This window comes from Simochromis diagramma, unplaced genomic scaffold (assembly GCF_900408965.1).
Source record: "Simochromis diagramma unplaced genomic scaffold, fSimDia1.1 OVJJ01000205.1, whole genome shotgun sequence".
Lineage (NCBI taxonomy): Eukaryota > Metazoa > Chordata > Actinopteri > Cichliformes > Cichlidae > Simochromis > Simochromis diagramma.
Genome location: NW_024386782.1, coordinates 11570884 through 11590839, shown reverse-complemented (window position 1 = coordinate 11590839; position 19956 = coordinate 11570884). Strand labels below are relative to the sequence as shown.

The window sequence follows — 19956 nt, the reverse complement described above, 5'->3', positions numbered from 1 at the left end:
TGCTCGTCCCTTTGATGATCTCAGGAAGAGGCTCTCCTGTTCACAACAGCATCGCCACATAAAAGAGCAGTGACATGTGTCTGACCAGCACCGAGCATCTGCACCAGCTCATGGTGACGCTGACATTTTCATACACGGCAAATATGCTATCAGACGGTAGCAGGCTACGAGTCAGTTGGATAACGAGAAAGAAAAGGAGTCTGGCTTTTTAAAATCTAATAGAAATTTTAGAGCCAGCCCTTAGGCTCCAGACATAACTAACAAGGCAAGAGATGGACAGGTGAGAGTGGCGAAAATGAGAAGGGAGAGGTGGTGTGAACTACACAGGAGCTCTGAAGCCTTGGATTGTGATGACATCAACTATTATAAAAATAGCTATATTAATTCTACATTCACTAGTAAAATGTTCCTCCAGCTATCCCTCCATCCGCTGCGCACTGCCCTCGCTGCTTTTATGCGTAATAGGAAGAAATGACAAAATGTTTTGCACCATAAGAAAAAAAAAGCACAAATTATGTGTGAAGCGTAGGTAAGCAAAACCGACCCAAGCGCAGCATATAAGGGTGTGAGAAAGGGAGAGAAAGCGGAAAGGGGAGGTGTGAGCTAAATAAAATGAGAAAGCACTCAGGAGTACATCTTGTCACTCAAGCTGGTGGCGGCAGAGTCCCACAATATGTGCGCTGTGTGAAGCAGCCACTTCTCATTGAATGCTAAGTGACAGCTAAGCTATTATTGCTAAAACTGACAAAGAGGCACCAGGAAATAATAAAAAAAAAGGTTGCATGACAAATACTTTTTAAATTAACTAAGCTACATGTTCTGCACGACACAGTCCAGGAACAATCATGTGACTCAACAGACGAATGACATGCATAAAATTTTTCTTTTTTCACAGAATGTTAAAAAAAACAAAAACAAATGGTTATGTTTAGCAAATATCATTTTGCATGACAAGAAGCCGACCCCATTTCCTGGCACAGAGTGCACCTGCAGCTGTGAAACTCTCAAAAGGTAACCGGACCCAGAGCTCATCTATATTCATGCCATATTTACATCTGCCTGACCTCTTCACAACCTTATCAGTATCGCCTTCTGCAGAAACAAACACACACTAACACACAGAAATGTTGTGTGTTATAGGTAACTGACACCCCCACACCACCCGTCAAAATGCGGACAGTTCTGACCTTTATCAGACAGACTTGGTCAATAAGCCCAGAGCTATAAACGGGGCACACATCTGTTAGCTGGGTAGAATGTGCTTTTGTGCTTAAAGTGAGTACATCCATATGGTACCCGCACGGATACAACTGTGCATTGTTTGCTTGATGGAGATAAAGAATAAAAAATGCATCATAGGCTGGTGCTCATGGAGCGCTAAGATATTGGACTTCAAATAGCCTTCAGAACAGATACTGAAACACAAATACATTTTTCATTTATATTTACATTTCATTTATGTGTTTTTATCAAATATTGGCTGTAATATTTGGTATTGATGTTTTAAATATCAACCTGCGTATTCTGTATATTAATCCGTATGGTAGCTGGGATAAGCTCCAGCCCCCATAAACTCTGAAATGGATAAGCGGAAGAGGATGGAGGGACGTTCTATTATTTTGACTCAATATTTAAGTCTTTTAGAAAGATATTCACTTTTTCACTTTTTGAAGCAGCATAAGGGCAGAAAGATGATGTGAATTATAGAAATATTAGAAAACAATACATTTATTTCAAAAGGTAGAAAAAACATTCTACCTACCTAAAAAAAACAGTCTATGCAGAAATAAACGTATAGTGGAAATTAGAAAAATATACACATGTATTTGTTTTTTTTACCAGGTATTTATCCTATGTGTGGATTATAAGAGTCTGACTGCTACTGGATTTGATTGCAGTCCATCCTGCACAGTTGCTGTAACAGTCAACTACTGCAGGAGCTGCTCAGGGCCAGTGTCATGTTGAAGGGTTAGGGGTGTTGTTCATAATGGACATTAGCTTGGCTAACATTCTCCTCTCATCCACCTTTATTTGTCAGTAAAGTTGTTAGGGGCTAAATACATCACGATGAAAGCAAATTTAACTTTTAAGAAATCTATCAGCTTTATCAAGAAAGGGGATTTGCTGGGCTGTTCTGAGGTAATGAACAATATCGGCAACAGACGTCATTAAGTCAGGAAAACACACACGCAGACCGTGTGCGCTTCAAATTGGAAATTGCCAATCTTCATTTGACTTCTTGACATTGTGGTGAGATACATACCAACACACTGTCTAAGTGAAAATCAAGGAGTAATACAACATAACCAATTTGGAAACTAGATTATCCATATAAATGACAGAAAAAAGTTAACATGAACCAAAGGTCGAACAAGATCCAGTGCACTTTTGTGTCTGCTTAAACAAAAGAGATTTTAAACTTGGTCATTTACAGGGTTGGATTAGGTACATTTCCAAAGCTTATCAATTTCTGTTCTGCCACAGTCACATCTTCTTGTATTCATGCTACTGCCTAATTAGGTTAACATACTGTAAAAAACACAGCAGTACTGTCTTTAAAAAAAATAATGACACAAGCAGACATAATATTGTGGCACAATTTCTGTAAAATCAGCAATTGTAAAGCAAGTATTGAAAGCGTAATTTAGTAATGCAAGGCTACCATTGCTAAACTGTAACTGATCTTGCGTGCTCAGTTTCATAACAACTGGAGCTTACATTAAACTCAAGTCAATATACAGTATCATAACATACAATTTGCCCTACAGCTCTGTAAAATAATAACAACAAACTGCACAAATGCATAGACACACATAGGGGTACAAGCATGACAGTGCTGAATAAACAGGACACAATAAATAGAATATGCACTGATATACACATGGGTAGACACATACGCACGCAATGAGTGTCATACACGTATCTGAAAACTTCAGGAATGTTATCGCATGATAACAGTTAAGACACGCATTGTTGCCGAGACAAAGCATGCATACAGTACCTGTTGCATACAAATATTCCAAGGAACGTCCAAATACTGAATGGATATACTCAGATATGAACATCAAAAATAGGGACTGGGCCATTAAGTTACTTGGCAAAAAACCTTGAGTACACACAAAAGATGGGTTTGTATTTTAAAAAATATAGTTGAGCTCATATTTCTCTAGTTTATTTTTATGTATTATAGTTTTTCTTGCCTTTTTTCTTTCTTTTGGAAAGTACCACTTGTTTTGTTAAGGTCACATAGAAAGAAATAAATCAATCAATAAAAAAATGAAACATAGAAGAACAGGAAATGCATGCAATGCACACACGCACATGAACGCACACAAAGACACACATAAAGCACACCTTTCCTGAACAGGACATATTGGATTAGGAATGATTTTTTTTTCCCCTCAGCCCTGTCTCAGAGGTGCTAGATTAAATGCCATTCCCACTTTACTACAGATGCCTCAAAAACAAATCATACAATCCATACGCACACATATTCACATACACACACACACACACACACACACACACACACACACACACACACACACACACATACAGAGAAATGCTCACCAAGGAGATATATAACATGTTGGCACACCCAAACACTAAAGCACCTGTACGGTCCAACGCGTCTCCTCTTTGTATTTCAATCACTGAATCGATGGTTCTAAATTGATTGTAGCTGAGCAGGGGCCAGAGATGTTCCCCCTGGCTCGCTGCCCTGGCCCTCTATTGATTAGATCTGAGAGAGCCAATTGCTTTCACACTGGATTAAGGTGTTCCGGGGCAGTGAGCAAGGAGAGAGAAACAGAGGGAGAGAGACAGAGTCATAGAGAAAGGGGGGAGAAAGAATAGGCTTAGCATCCTGAGAGATTCACCTACAAAGCAGTAAGATCAGGTCAGCAACATTAGCAATTAGTTAACAAGTCATTTGTTGGGGGAGGATAGGTTTGACCATGTATCCACACCATCTACTGGTGTTTCAAACACGTACATATACACATACGTAGGCAAATAATTTCATTTACGTACAGATTAATATATTTTCTATAACACACATATAATGAGACATAGTCAAGCACATAGAAAATGCACATATGTCTGCAAATTTAAACACGCACACACATGCACACACCTTTGTGTTGCAATCCTTCAGATCAGAGGGCGCTAACACAGATCAAGGGTGTAATCTCATTCCACCCTGGAGCTAAGAAGCCCAGGGCAACAGTATTACACTTCAAAGCTTCAGTCTGAGTTTGTTACACATTCCAGCTCCAAAGTCTTATGCACTGTAACCTAGAGGAATCAAACTCAAACTTTACTATCAGCCAGCATCACAGGATCTCTTCTGGCTTGGATCAAATGATAAATATAGTGCGAGAAGTGGATATATCTTTTTTTCTTTTTCTTTTTGCAGGGTAGGTCTTTTTTCCCCCCCGAAGTCTGCATTCACATACCTCTTTGCCACATCTATATTCCACAGGGGGCTTTGACTTTCTATATGAGAGAATGGAAAGGGAGGAAAAGGGCCAAGGAGAGCCTTCACCCTTCGCCAAAGACAAGTACTTTTGTCTGGCTGATGTCCCCTTCTCAAACCATTTCCACAATGGAGAGGCTTCCAATCCAGATTAAGTGCTTATGAAAATGAAGAACTGCGTGTTGAGAAAAAAAAGGGACTGCACAGCCTCTGTGGACCCAGGTCACGAAAGCTAGGAAAAAGGCCCCTCGGTCTGAGTCCTCATAAAGGCATTTCTTGGGGAGCAGCAGCCCTATTCACATGGCATTAGGGGTGTAAAAGCCTCACACTGACTGCACAAGTCAGGCCAGCTCAGAATGCATTTGGTTAATACCTCTATTGTCACCCTCCTTCTATGACTGCTCTCTTAGCAGTGAGAAGCAGGACAGTGGTAAATGGGGAATTAAAGAGGCAGAAAAGATGAGATACAGAGAGAAAACAAGGAAGGGAGTGAATAAGGATCAGTGGGTGTAAAGCCCTCACAGCCATACTTATATAGTATGTGCGTGCACAAATAAATGAATGTACAGCCACAAATAATACTTGTTGTGTGTCCTGTTTGTGGGAGGCCGACACGAAACCTGGCCAACACAATAATTTATGTGAGAGTTAAGAAACTCAACAGGCCTACAAAGCCAAAACACATAATGACAGTCCAACTACGGTAGCCCATAATATAAAGGTCAGTTTATAGGAACGCAAGAGAGAAAGAGGTGTAGAGGGAAAAAGAGGGAAGAGAGATAGAGGAAGAGTCATTGTGAAATTGACTGAGTGTACGAGCATGTGTGCTTTTGTGTCCCTTTCACTCCGTGTTTGGTTCATTCCCCAATGGGTCTTATTATGCCTTGCGCTGGCCCCATCACAAAAGCAGTGTCTTTGTATCTCAGCCCATGTAGCACCCCTAGAGAACATTCTAGACACAGCAAATCCATTTGTTTGTCAGCTATAGCTGGACTAATCAGATATCATTCTCTTTGAGAATACCACTGTGCAGCCTGGACTAGCACTATAGTAATGCTGGCCCAGCACTGAGATAACATCTCAGTTCTTTCAGGCTCTTTCTATTTTGTAAGTACTGCACATAGACATCATAAAATGGGGATAGAGGGTAAGTGGTAAAGCTATCCCTGAGTACATTGATTGATCTTCCTAATAATACAGCTACTTTATTAAAACATATTTCCTGATACTGTATATTAGTCAAAAGTTACAACTGAAAGTGAGAGGTACACCACTAAAACTACACAAACTGCACAACAATGTGCAAAGGTTAACTGTATGAGGAGAGATCAACTCTGATATACTGTATCACTTGCTGCAACCTGTATGTAGCACCAGACCTGTTGACACAGACTCACTCACAGCTAAAGTATAATAGTTGTGTAATTGGTTGTTATTAAAAAAAAAAAGGCTGTCTTAGAAGTTATTAGATAGCCTGAACTTTGTGTGTTCTTTGTATTTGTCAGTCTGAAAATATACCTTTCTTTAGCAGAACCACAAGCCTTAAACCTGTAAAATACAGGCTGACTTAACTGTCAAGGAAAACATGTAATTACATCCACACAATGATATAGAGCAATACAGATTATAGGAGTTGTCTAATTGATGTATAATTGCACATTGTGAGGTTGTGTTTGATACAGCCTGCTCAGTTACGACCTGGGGAGCTGAATTACTTTAGGATAATGCAGGGTGTCATAACATAAATTACACAGACATAATTCTTTGCATATGTTTAATTAAAGATTAAACATAGGAGCGTTTACAGTGTATATATGCAATGTTGTTTGCTTCAAGTGTGCAGGAAGTAAGGCGAATATGATTAGGTTAGGAAATTAGACATGCAGAGGTCAGCTTGAGGTGGTAGTGTTAGTAACCATGTACATGTGTGGGTTCTCAATGTGTGTACAGGCATCACACAAAAGAGACTGAATAGCTTGCGAGCCATGACACAAAGTCTCCCCCAGCTGCCTACGTGGGGTATCCCAGACATCTTGCCAGCCCATCCACGGCCAACACAGGGAGGCAAACAACCATTCACACCTAAAGCCAATTTAGAACCGAACATGTGTAATTAACCTAGCACACATGTCTTTGGTCCGCTGTAGGAAGCCGGAGCACCTGGAGAGAACCCACCCAGGCACAGGGACAATATGCAAATGCCACAAAGACAAGCACCAGCCAGTGGATTTCACTCCAAGACCTTCTTGCTGTGAGGCGACAGAGCTAATTACTGCACCCCTGTGCAGCCCTAGAGAACATGCTAATTTTTTAAGTACACTTCACATACTTGAAAAACGGAAAATGTTTTCCAGCCTGACATTACTCGTTGTTTTGTGGTCGAGTTGTCATTGAAGGTGGGACGAAAAGAGCTATATCGGCCCCGCCATAATTGCAATTCAATTCTAATTAGATTGTCAGTCCACAAGTTCCACAACATAAATTTGACTAATCCACATCTATCAATGAGCAGCTGATAGCCTCCAGCAAGCGATGAGACAATTTCCTGGAATTGAAATGTGTCCTTCTGCCATCACACCACACAGACAAACAAACAGTTTTATTAGCAGGACAGTGAATATTGATGGACACTGATTAGGTTAGAAGGAGAATAAGGTACGATGGAAGGGGGAGGGGTTGGTGTTTCTGCTTTCCAAAGCAGGTAGTACTCTGCGAAGAGGCTCAACGTGTCGCCTCATTACTGTGTGCTGGAGCATATTCCAGAGGGATGAGGCGTGGAAGAAGAAAACAAAAATGAGGGGGAATACAGTTTCCCACATGCCGTGCAAGCTGAAGTGTCTCTTGGCATTTAACATTTGGGTATCTTGTGAAGACAACACAGACACTGAAATACAAACTTATAGAAATGCGATCTTTTTGTTTTCATTGAATTCCTAAATGTGCATTCATTAAAAAAAAGGAAATTGTGGTAGATTTGATTGATGGGGTTCATGGTTTGGGTGAGTGGGTGAAGTAAAGCCCTTCAAAGCAAAAGCTTTTTGTGTTTTGTCATGGGGGTGACATAGGCAAATTAGGCAGGGCCCCAGCCATCAGATAAATGCTGGGGGTTCTTTGTCTTCCTGTGTCCTTGTGCCACTGGTTGGCCTCGGCTCCCGGTGTCAATCACTGAGTGGAGCGCAGGAGAAGAGACATGTACGTATGAGGGCTGACTGTGAAGTAGACGATGAGAACTGAATGAGAATTTGGCGAAGTAGATTAGAAGGGGTCCTGGGTCAAAGGCAGGCCCGCCTAATAAGTTCCCCGTTCCACATCTGGGAGAACGACCAAGTGAGAGATGGCAGCAGCAACCCCAGTATAAGCCCAGTGGCCAAATCCATAACCCAAAAGTGACTGAAGGTTAGAAAGCCAGACTAGAGACAGATACAGAGAGGAAAACAGCTGAAAGGGGAGCAAAAACTAATAATAAGGAGGAGGAGGAGGAGGAGTTTGTGTCCCTCCACAAGAACAGCTCTGGTTGTGGTGGCTATTTCAATTATGTGTGAACAAAATCTTTGGATTCCCCTCGCATCATTAGAGACCGGGTCTGTTGTTGCAGTGAGAGCTGCGCATCTGTGCTTCGGGTCATTATAAACACTCTGTTTGGCCCTTAGATTCAAAAGGCCTTTGTCTGGGTCATGCTCTTTCACCAGTGCTTTTTGCCATTCAGCTTATTGAGAGCCATGGAAACAAGATGTCTTTCACTCTCTTCTCTTTCTTAAAGCTTTTCTCTGTCTCTTCCTCCCACTCCATTTTCCTCACATCACCCCGGCCCTCTCTGCAATAAGACTAATAGGAACAGGAAGAGTCAGATGCTTACTTAATTGGGCTTCAAGGTGACTTAGTAAATGCTGTGTGTGTGTGTGTGTGTGTTGTTCAGTACACATGGATGGTTCTCTGCAAATGAAGTAAACTCTGTGGAACAGGAGCAGACACGGCCAAATGGGATGGAATGGGCTCTAATAGGTTACCAGGTCTTTGCGGGTTTGTCTGTCAGATCTTTTACACTCAGATAAGCCATACAAAGAAGTAATAAAAAACTTACCGGAGCAGAAAAACGTAAAAAACGTAGTGCATAGCCTGCGAAACCGAACTTTAAGATTAAAATACTGGTCGGATGGATTCAGTTTATGAATGTGCTTCTACTGCTAGACTCTGAGCAAGAGCTCTTTATTCTCTAGAGAGAAATAAGCCTGCTAATTGATGTCCGTGACAATGAACCCTATTGGGATATATGGGGATTTATAAGCTTTTAGGCTAAGGTTAATAATGTGATAAATGTGCCCACATCACTACATTTAACATTTTTAAAAATGCACACGTGGTAGAAGTAATATGTTTTTCTTAGTGTGTGTGCTCATGCCCCATGATGGCAGCCATTAGACAGGAGTAAGGCAGCCATGATGAATCGGCACTTAGCCCAGGGAAGCGCTCTTGCTCAATGGGCTGTGAATCTCCTGCTGCCACTGTCAGCCTGCTGAATGTTAAATAAAGTTATTTGAATATTTGTAATATTAATGTGGCAGCATGTCAAAAGCCTGCTGGAGCCTAACAGTGAGAGAAAATATGAGAGAACTCATATTGGCGTGCCAGCCTATAGGACTGCTCGGGTGAGGAATGACATAAATACTAAAGTAAATAAATACATACTTATGGTCACTGCACAGGAATATAGGATGGATGGAGGGATGGATGGATAGTATGGAGCAAAATTCTGGGAATTCATATAGTACCACAGATAATGAAATTAACCAGTCAAATTCTCATTTTCCCCATTTCATTCATAGCCCGTTCACATCCATTTGAAAGCAATCAGTAGCTGCAATAGCAATGCTTCAATTCCAGACCTTTTGCAATTCCCTGAGCCCACACAAATCTCCACATCCACACAGGTGGGGAGAGTCTGAACAGCTATGTGTGTTGCATATGGCCCGTAAAGAGTAAAAACAGACGAAACTTTGAGAATAACCAATTACAAAATTAAACAAAATATAGCTAGCCTTATAGACCTGAAGAGGACATTTGTCAGCCCAACGAAAATTTGGCTCCCCACAGGAAATAAAGTTTTAACACCAAAATTAAGAATAAGCACTCGAAAGTTTTGAATTGGTTTTCATAGAGGATAATTTGCAACTATGCCACATCGTCCACTTTTAAGAGCTTAAACAACAGAATAATTAGGTTTCTGTGGTGTTTTAATTACTTCAAATAAAAAAATACAGAACATTAAAATGATCAATGCTTAGACAGACTCAAAACAAAACACATGACGCACAGCCAGCACAATCATGGTGATTCCATCAATTACTCCTCAGGTGGGCCTTGACACCAGTTCTAAGAAGGGTCATTAAAACCATCCTACGAGCCTGTTTAGGACTCTTGAGTTAAGCAGGACACACAGCCGAGACAAGCTTTGTATTGGTAGAGGTAGCGGGGTCTTATTTGGAGTGTCTTGCTCGATTTAACAGGGAGGTGATGAAATATTTAGTGGATTGCTTACAAAGCTAAGGGGAAGAGAGCGAGGAACAGAGAAAGAGGGAGAGGAAAAGTGGGGGGATACCCAAATGGCTTCCGTAGTGGCTGGGGAGCTGGTAATGAGGATGGCATGCTGGCATCATCGTTACAGAGCACAAGAACTCTACATGGTCTCTCTGCTCAACCGAACACATACACAACACTCTACCTGACAACAATTAAAACATATAGATTAATGAAAGTGCAATCAGGTGCTGGGAAGCTTGCACATGCCCTGAAACACCACTGAAATTCACACATTAAACCTGCAAAAAAAAACAAGCGTTATTTCTGCTGTCACGACAAAGAACTTCCAAAAAAATTAGAAATAAAACCATCATTTATCAATTCAAAAAACTGGCTTTCCATGTAAAAGGACAACTATTCAAAACGATGATCCACCTAACAGAAGTTTTGGTATGGTGGGTATAATATGTAATATACAGATGCATAGCTAGAATAAATGCACTTTTGTTTTCATGTCACTATAAGCAGAAACGAATTTTTACCTTCTTAGGTTCTGGTGAATTAGGCAAATTACATTAATTTGTGTCTCAAGAGCTACATAATAAAGGCACTAATTGAAAATTTTCCACACTTTACCAGACTGTACACAGTACTACTGTGTTCCTTTTTCTAAGCAATACCTTTTTGTTTTGTTGGTATCAATGAGGGGAATTATTCCAGCATGAAACTACATGCTCTTATATTCTTTTTGTTCCTGTTCCTGTTCCTTCATCGCTAATGGGCAATTACTTCTGACCCAATGCTGAGGCTGTGTTATTGCACCAACCCCCCAATTGATTGGTTGCCCATAGAACTGAGCTTCCACAAGCACTTTAAGGTTAGATTTCCCTGTTTAAATAATGGATTGCAAGTCCATGAAAAGAAACTGCACAAAAAATAAAAAGGTTGAGATTGCTGTTATTGGAGGGGACTCTCAGTGGAGATGAGAGGGGAACTGACTCCACACAAGACTCCAGAGAGTGAGCTAGTTATTTGAGCTAGAAATGGTTAGATCATCTATTTCTACTCCGGCCTTTTTTTTTTTTTGTCAAGTCAGTGTTTGTGCTGACGACTATGGTCAACCAACACAACATTTTAGGCCACAGTCTCACAGTCCTAGAGATCGATTGGCAATCATCTGGTAACTGTGGTGTATTCATAATTGTCTCTGGTACATTTGTTGTATGGGCAGTATGTGTTCACTGTTTGATTGTGTAATTACGTGTTACGCACTGGCAATGCATGCCGGTAGATGGTAATACAGGAAGTAAAAGAGATGGTCTTACCGCACACAGTGGTCCCGCGTACTTATTCAGATTCAGAGTAAGAATCACACATGGTGTCAGAAGTGCTGTGTGACTTGTAAGACTCCATACATCTGCCGAGTGTGAGGAGAAGGGGAAGGTGGAAACAAAATGCCGAATGACGACGTAGCCGATCGTCCGAGGGCAGGAGTTAGCACCGCGGCTAGCACTCCCAGCGCTACGTTTAGCATCCAACCACTGGAGCCCTTTGATTTTTCCAAACCACACGAATGGACAAGATGGGTCCGTCGCTTCGAGAGATTCCGCCAGGCAAGTAATCTGTCTGCGAGCTCGGAGGAAAATCAAGTGAACACTCTCATATATTGTATGGGAGACGAAGCGGATGACGTCCTGAGAGGACTAAAGTTAAGTGATGTAGACCAACGGGACTATGCTAAAGTGAGAGATAGCTTCCACAACTTTTTCATTGTCAGGAAAAATGTTGTTTATGAGCGCGCACGTTTTAATATGCGCAAACAAGAGCCGAATGAGACTGTTGATGCATTCGTGACTGCCTTGCATGCATTAGCAGAGCACTGTAACTACGGACCGCTCCACGATGAGCTGATAAGAGACAATAGTAGTGGGCTTGGCCGACACGAGGCTGTCTGAGCGCATGCAGATGGAAAAAGACTTGGACTTGGATAAAGCTATAAATATGGCCAGGCAGTCAGAAGAAATCAAAAAGCAACAGTCAGCTTTGAGAAGTGAAACAAATGTAATGCATGTAAATGCGAAAACAGTTGACAGAGTGATACAAAAGCACGACAAAACAAAGTTCAACATGTTCAAAAATAAAACTGTCAAAACACAACAGCAATATAGCAAGAGACAAAGTAATAAATGCTACAAGTGCGGAGGCTCTCCACATCCGAAACCTGAGTGCCCAGCAAATGATGCAAAATGTCATTTATGTGGAAAAAAAGGTCACTACCAGCGAGTCTGCAGACAAAGCAAGACAGTGCAAAGTATTGAGGAGGAAGAGGAGCAAGGTTTCTTGCTAGGCTCAGTTTCCAGTGACGGCCAGGCGTGGACAGCCATCATACAAGTGAAAGATGCAAAAATCACTTTCAAACTGGATACTGGAGCAGATGTGACTGTAATAGCTGACTCGGACTTATCAAAGATTTTTGCTAACGAACACAGACCAGTTCTCCAGCAGCCAGAAAAACCTTTGTTAGGCCCTGGAAAAACACCACTGGACGTTGCAGGTTTTACAAAGCTACAGCTCAACTACGGAGCGAAACAGACAACAGAGAAGGTCTATGTTGTAAGAAACCTGAGCACTCCACTGCTAGGCCTGCCCGCCATTACAGCTCTTGGCCTGCTGGTGCGAGTTGACGCGGTTTCAATGGACACTCTGAAGACTACTTACCCTAAACTTTGCAATGGTCTAGGGAAAGTGCAGCGGGCCTATCACATTAAACTCAAACCGAATGCTGTGCCGTACTCACTCAAAACTCCGCGAAGGCTTCCTCTGCCTCTGATGGGAAGGGTAAAAGAGGAACTCCAACGAATGGAAGAGCTTGGTGTCATTACCCGAGTTGAGGAACCAACGGATTGGTGTGCCGGCATGGTTGTTGTTCCAAAGAAAAACAGCCCTAGGCTAAGACTTTGCGTAGACTTTACCGGACTAAATGAGTATGTGTGCAGGGAAAAATATGTGCTGCCATCGGTTGAACAAAGTCTCGGAATGCTCGCAGGAGCCAAAGTGTTTAGCAAACTGGATGCCAACATGGGCTTCTGGCAGATTCCCCTGTCCGATGAGTCTGCCAAACTCACCACCTTCATCACACCCTTTGGGCGGTTCCACTTTAACCGCCTACCGTTTGGGATCAACTCAGCACCCGAACACTTTCAGCGCATGATGGCGGAGGTCATCGAGGGTCTCGAAGGAGTGGTGTGTCACATTGACGATGTGTTGGTGTGGGGACGTAACCATCAGGAGCACGATTCCCGTCTCCATGCTACACTGCAAAGACTGGAAAAAGCAGGCATAACGCTGAATGTTGAAAAATGCGAGCTCTCCCAGAGCAAGGTTGCTTTCTTGGGTCACATCATAGCGGATACAGGAATCAGTCCTGACCCGAAGAAAACGGAGGCAATTACAGAAATGACAGAGCCAACTAATGTGTCAGAGTTGCGCAGTTTTCTGGGCATGGTGAATCAAGTGGGCAAGTTCATCCCCCATTTAGCTGAAAAAGACAAAGCCCTGTGAGATCTTCTTTCCAAAAAGAACGCATGGTATTGGGGAACTGACCAAGTGAGAGCTTTCAAAACATTACAAGATGCCCTGACCTCACCCCCAGTGCTCGCAATGTATGACCCCAACAGAGACATTAAAGTATCAGCAGATGCTTCATCCTATGGCCTCGGAGGTGTTCTTTTGCAGCTGTGGGAAGAAGGATGGCGACCAGTGGCGTATGCATCGAGGTCCCTTTCTCCTACAGAACAACAATACGCACAAGTGGAAAAAGAGGCACTGGCATCTACATGGGCGTGTGAGCGTTTTCGTGATTTCCTGATTTGTAAACATTTTTGTCTTGAAACAGACCACAAACCTCTCGTTTCCTTACTGGGAGGACAAGCTCTGGATCTCTTGCCACCCAGGATCCAGCGATTCAGAATGAGACTCATGCGCTACTCGTACACTGTGCAGTACGCCCCAGGGAAATCGCTCTGGACAGCAGATACTTTGTCCCGCTCACCTCTGAAAAAACCAATGAACCTGTCAGACAAAGAGCTAATGGAAAGCACAGACATATATGTGGACAGTATTGTAGCAAACATGCCTGTCAGTTCATCATATATGCAAACACTGAAGGAACAACTGAAAAGCGACAGTGTGTGTGCTCGCGTCATGGACATGTGCACCGAAGGCTGGCCAGAACATGCAAAACAAGAGCCTTTACTGCGAAATTACTGGCCTGACCGAGCCACGCTCACTGTTGAAGACGGCCTTTTGTTAAAAGACACACGGCTTGTCATTCCTTCAGCAATGAGAAACGAGGTGCTGGAAAAACTACACGAAGGACATCAAGGTGTTGTAAAATGTAAAGGTCGTGCACGCCAAACAGTGTGGTGGCCCGGGCTGAGTCAACAAATCTCTGAGATGGTGCTCAAGTGCAAAACGTGTATTCAAGAAAGACACAATAACAGTGAGCCACTCATGCCAACAGAATACCCTGCCCGCCCATGGCAGAGAGTGGGCACAGATCTTTTCGAGCTGGGAGGGAAAACTTACCTTCTCGCTGTTGACTATCACTCTAGATTTGTTGAAATTGCTTTGTTAAACAGGACAAAATCAAACGACGTCATTACTCACCTGAAATCTTTCTTTGCCAGTCACGGCATCCCAGAGGTCCTCATGTCTGATAATGGGCCACAGTATTCAGGTCAAATCTTTACAGACTTTGCAGCAGCATACGGCTTCAAACACATCACAAGCAGTCCCAAGTTTCCGCAAAGTAATGGAGAAGCAGAACGTGCTGTGCAGACTGTAAAAAATCTTCTGAAAAAAGCAGCTGATCCTTATCTAGCTCTTCTTGCCTATAGAGCTACACCACTGCAGTCTGGATACAGCCCTGCAGAGCTTTTAATGGGCAGACGTCTGCGAACCACACTGCCGATGCTTCCATCGCAGCTGGAGCCCACACTGCCGGACAACCCACTGCTCGCTCAAAAGGAAAGGGAGAAGAGGATGATGGACGTGGCAAACTTCAACAGGCGCCACCACGCAAAACCCTTATGCAGCCTGTCCCCAGGAGAGCAAGTTTGGGTGACTGATGTCAAAACTACAGGCACTGTTATCCAAAATCACTCTACACCCCGATCATACACAGTGGAGTTACCACAAGGGACTGTGAGGCGTAATCGTGTGCATTTGATTCCTTTAAGTTCACCTGTGCATGAACCTGCTAATGTGCCTGTGTTGCAGAAGCCTCAAACACCCAGTGTGATCCCTGCTACACCTGTTAACACTGATGTGGTCAGAACCAAGTCAGGGAGGCCAATAGTTAAACCTAAAAAGTTAGATCTGTGAGAGAGAGAAAAAAAGGTTGTTGTTATGTAACTGTGTTATAATGGTTTTGTAGAGCACAGTAAAATAAAGCTAAAAAGAGTTGTTAAGAAAAGAAAAGAACAAGAAAACAAAAACAAAAGGTTAAAAATGTAATGCAGATTGTTTGCCAGATGTTCTTGTATGGCTTTGAAAAAGAGGAAAAAAAGAATCAAGAGGTAGTCTGGTTGGAAGTTCTGTCCTGAGAAAAGTAATATTCTGTTTTTGTTTAAAAGGGGAGATGTGGTGTATTCATAATTGTCTCTGGTACATTTGTTGTATGGGCAGTATGTGTTCACTGTTTGATTGTGTAATTACGTGTTACGCACTGGCAATGCATGCCGGTAGATGGTAATACAGGAAGTAAAAGAGATGGTCTTACCGCACACAGTGGTCCCGCGTACTTATTCAGATTCAGAGTAAGAATCACACAGTAACCACTGGTTCAGACGGAAAAATGTATATTACACAAAGATTTGTGAGTAGTTTGCTTCATCTAAAACCTCTTTACTAGCAGATTACTGCATGCGCCTGTATTTTGTATGGAATATGCTGATATATCTGCAAACACTCGCCACACGGTAATGAAACGGTAATGAAACCTCCTCCCGCAATGAGAGTGTTCACAGAGAAATTATATCTTCCACACAAAATACGGGCAAGCACAGCAAACCTACGAGTGTCCAAAAAATGGCAAAGGGGTTTTCTTTGTAGGGGTTACCTACTGGTCTGGAGACCTGTGGGATCGAGGCCTCACAGATTCATACTACTGTCAACTCTTGTTAAGCTACAGACCCCAGTAATTTCCTCTTAGTATAGGCTGATTTCACTAGCTTCCATAGGCATACATTTAGACATTGAGTTTAGGCAGTGCAATATGAAACAAAGCGGGAAAACAAAAACAACACAAATAGAACAAAAACAGGCTTCAACACTGGATGAAATTTCAAACATCAGTATTGACCAGAATTTCGAAGTCCCTGCACTGCTAAGTAGTGCATTTCCATCAGAGAGAGATGAGATGATTATCTTAGCTGGAAATGTACTAGAGAAGGAAGTCTGGAGGATTGTAGGAATTAGTGGTCTTTGTAGAGCAATTTCTACAGTGAGACCATTGTCTGTAAATGTGGTGACTTCCACTAACACAAGCCACAATAACCCTCTTACTAACATTCTAGTTATTCTGCACTAAGTGTGCATAAGCCTGAGGTAAATAATGGGGAAAGAGGCAAAGTTATGCTACACGGAGAAAAGACTGACAAGGATCAGTGTAAGTTTACATCCATTAAAGACTATGAGACTGTCAGCGCTAGAGGACAGGCAAGGTTATTTGGTTCATTTGAATTAAAATTCCTGCACTGCATAGGAACACAAGTGCATGGCATGCTCATGCACATGCCACACATGCCAACAGCATGATTAGTGAGTCAGGATTTAACACGAATAAACAAATAATCAATGTAAACATGAAGCAAAACTAGCATCAAGATGAAGTCTGTTAACAGGCTTGAAATTATCCAATCTTCATGTCAAGAATTATGACAGTGACGAGAGCTACTCGCCTATCGATAAGACTCTGAGACCAAGACGTTCAGGAGCCCGCAGTCCAGTAACAAAGAAGGGTTGTTAGGTCAATGTACAACCAGGAGCATGTTCAGTGGACTTCTGAATATTCAGCACAAATGGCTCGGTCTGACTGTAGCATTGTAACCGAGTACTCTATCAAGGCCATGTGGCTTCAAGGTGCTGACAATACGTAGTTTTTTTTTATTTTGCTTATTGTTATTATTTTGTTGTATTTTTGTTTTTAAATTGCAGATCAATACATCAAAAACACATGAGTTTAAGAAAAGAAAAAGAAAGACAAAAAAACATACTGAGGACATTTTTTTTCAGTGAAATAATTTAACATTAAATATATTGCGTGTAACAATCTCAATGGGCAGTCTTAGCATTTGATTTAAGTGATTTTGTCCAGTACATGCAAGTACATGATGGACATCAGAGGAATCGGCTTTTAATGCAACATTAGACTGTTGACCATGATTTTCGGCCTAACTGGATTTTATTCTAAATTTGCATGATCTGTTAGCAAACTGAGCCCCTGATTTATTGATAATTGTACTTACTTAAGAGAAGTGAATATTGGATAAATCAAAGTCGCTGATCAGCCGATCACTTTAATTATTTACAAGATAAACAAGAGAGTCTATCTTATGCATTTAAAGCATTGAATACACAGATTACAATTTATTTGTAAAGAGAATTATAATATTGACAAATGGCGTAAAAAATTGAAACTAAATTAAGACTTTACATCAACCTAAGCACAGCCTTTTAACTTCTGCCCTGTTATTTTCATTCGAAAGTCATCCAATCTTTGGGAAGGACTTTGTGTGTTTGTTATGATGTGCGTTAGTGTGTAGGTGGGGTTTGCGCAGGACATGGTGCAATGTGAGAAGGATACAGTAGACACAGTCACACACAGTGTGCTTTGTAGATATGTGGCACTTATATCTGTTTATTGATCAGACCAGATGTGGGTAAATCAATCTTATCTGAGCTCCACACACTTTCCAACTAACCCCGAGAGGCAGGCCAACCAATACTTTGCCACACCGAGAGCCTCAAGCCACTCGCATTATCGTCAGACACCTTGAGCAAATCTTCTGTTTGTATATGTGCGTGTCAGAAAAACAAGGTGCATTAGAGGGCACGCAAAAACAGAAAGTGACAGCTTGAACTAAAAGCCCATTCAACCTTCCTTTTAGATATGAGCTATTATCTATTCCTCAGAATGTATTCATCAGCACATCGCACTGAGGCAGAATCAAACCTTTTGTCATCTGAAAGGTAGGATGGACAAAAGGCTGACATTCACAGCAGATTACAACTCAATGCTAATGTATCTTTTTAGTTCCCTGGAGGTCGATGTGATTAAGGAAAAAGTATGGTGTATCATAAGCTGCAAAACATGAAACACAATCAATTGAGCCATTACACTAGAGTGGAAGACCTGTGACCAAAGGTAACATGATGCCCTGATGTATGTGATACCAAAACAGAATAAATTAATGCCAACAGACTAAGGTGAATTGAACTGTTCTATTCCGAGGAGTCCATCTCTCTAAAAGATTGAATAATGAAAAAGAAAGAAAATGTGCATATGGCCCAGTAAGTACTGATAATACACTCTCACAGCAACCATGGTGATTTTTTTCTGTAAAAAAATCAATCCACTTACCTCGGCAGACATTGCCATTGTCAGGTTCAAACCCAGCTTTGCAAGTGCAGCTACCGATAGGAACCATCCACTCTCCATCTCCGTTACAGTAGAGCTTTATAGGGACATCTACTTCCTCTGAGTTTGCGATGCAGGTCCCTCTAGCAATGACCAGGGAAGTGCTTTCAGCCCCTGTCATGGTCTCTGGAAAGACTGCAAAGTTCTGGACCACACTTGGACACTTCTTATAAAATACCCTGACTGACAGAAGAGACATACAGGCCCCATAGTCCTGAAAGGCCAGGTAGAAGCCATTTTTAGACAGCGGACCAAAGCTTCGCACCGCTGTGTTAACTTTCATCAGGCGTCCGCCAAGGTCCACCTGTGAGAAGCTTTCATCAGCAGCAATGGTGTCCACTTTGAGGTAGGGGGCCTCCATCCAGAAGACTGTGTCTTTAGTGGCAATGACAGCATCGGTTTCATAATAGTAGAGATTAAACGTCTCCTTGCAGGAACCAGGGACATTTGGGATGGAGCTGCAGTTGCGCACGATGAATTGTATCTCCACATAGATGCGTTGTGCTCCGCGGCGATCAATGAAGGTTGTGAGGAGCCAGTTGTTTTGACTTGGTTCGAAGAAATTGCACACCTGGTACGTCATGATGGTGTTGAGGTTTTCGTCATAGCCACTCACCTCCTCCCACTATAGAAAGACAGAGAAGAGAGAAAGAAGTCCACATGGCTGATAAGTAATCATCTGCTATAAGGCTGCAGTGCTCACTCTTTTTTGATAGAGAATGCTAAGATTGGCGGAGCCACAGAGAATTCATACACATATCAGTAATTTCCCTAAGGCACTAACTTGAGTCCTCTTCCTGGACTGAGAAAAATGCATCAGCTTATTGGGGCTTGTTCATCCACTGATGACACACAAATGTATTACTTTAAAAAAATAATTAATTCCTCAAGTGCAAAGCAACAATTTATTGTCTTGTTTATCAAGTAGGCTCACAGCTGTAGGATGTGCACTCCCACTGCATAAGCGCAAACCAAGACATGATTTTGGATGCAATACTGTTTTCCGGCGATGCCAAATTTCACTGGGCATCGAGTCAATACATTACAAAATATAGTGTGTAACAAATTCAAGATTAAGCACTGCTGAATTACAATTAGACAGGCAGGGACTTCACGAGAGCCAAGGATGGATGGAAAGCCATTTGAGTGCACACTGAACTGAATTTCACTGCAGGCCATTTCTTGCAGATGTCACCCAGAAAGGGTCTTGGATGAGAATCAGAAGCTCCTTGGGGAATTAACTCAGTGCACCAAATCATGA

General features: G+C 42.0%; 1 protein-coding gene across 2 annotated transcripts in view; it reads right to left on the bottom strand.

Moving 5' to 3' along the window:
- The window catches only part of LOC120727897 (ephrin type-B receptor 1-B), a 170407-nt gene that overhangs the window by 81032 nt on the left and 69419 nt on the right, over nucleotides 1-19956 (bottom strand). For both annotated transcript variants that reach the window (XM_040022503.1, XM_040022504.1), the window contains exon 3: nucleotides 18639-19320. In XM_040022503.1, the coding sequence (XP_039878437.1) occupies nucleotides 18639-19320 (682 nt within the window). The remainder of the gene's footprint in view (nucleotides 1-18638; nucleotides 19321-19956) is intronic.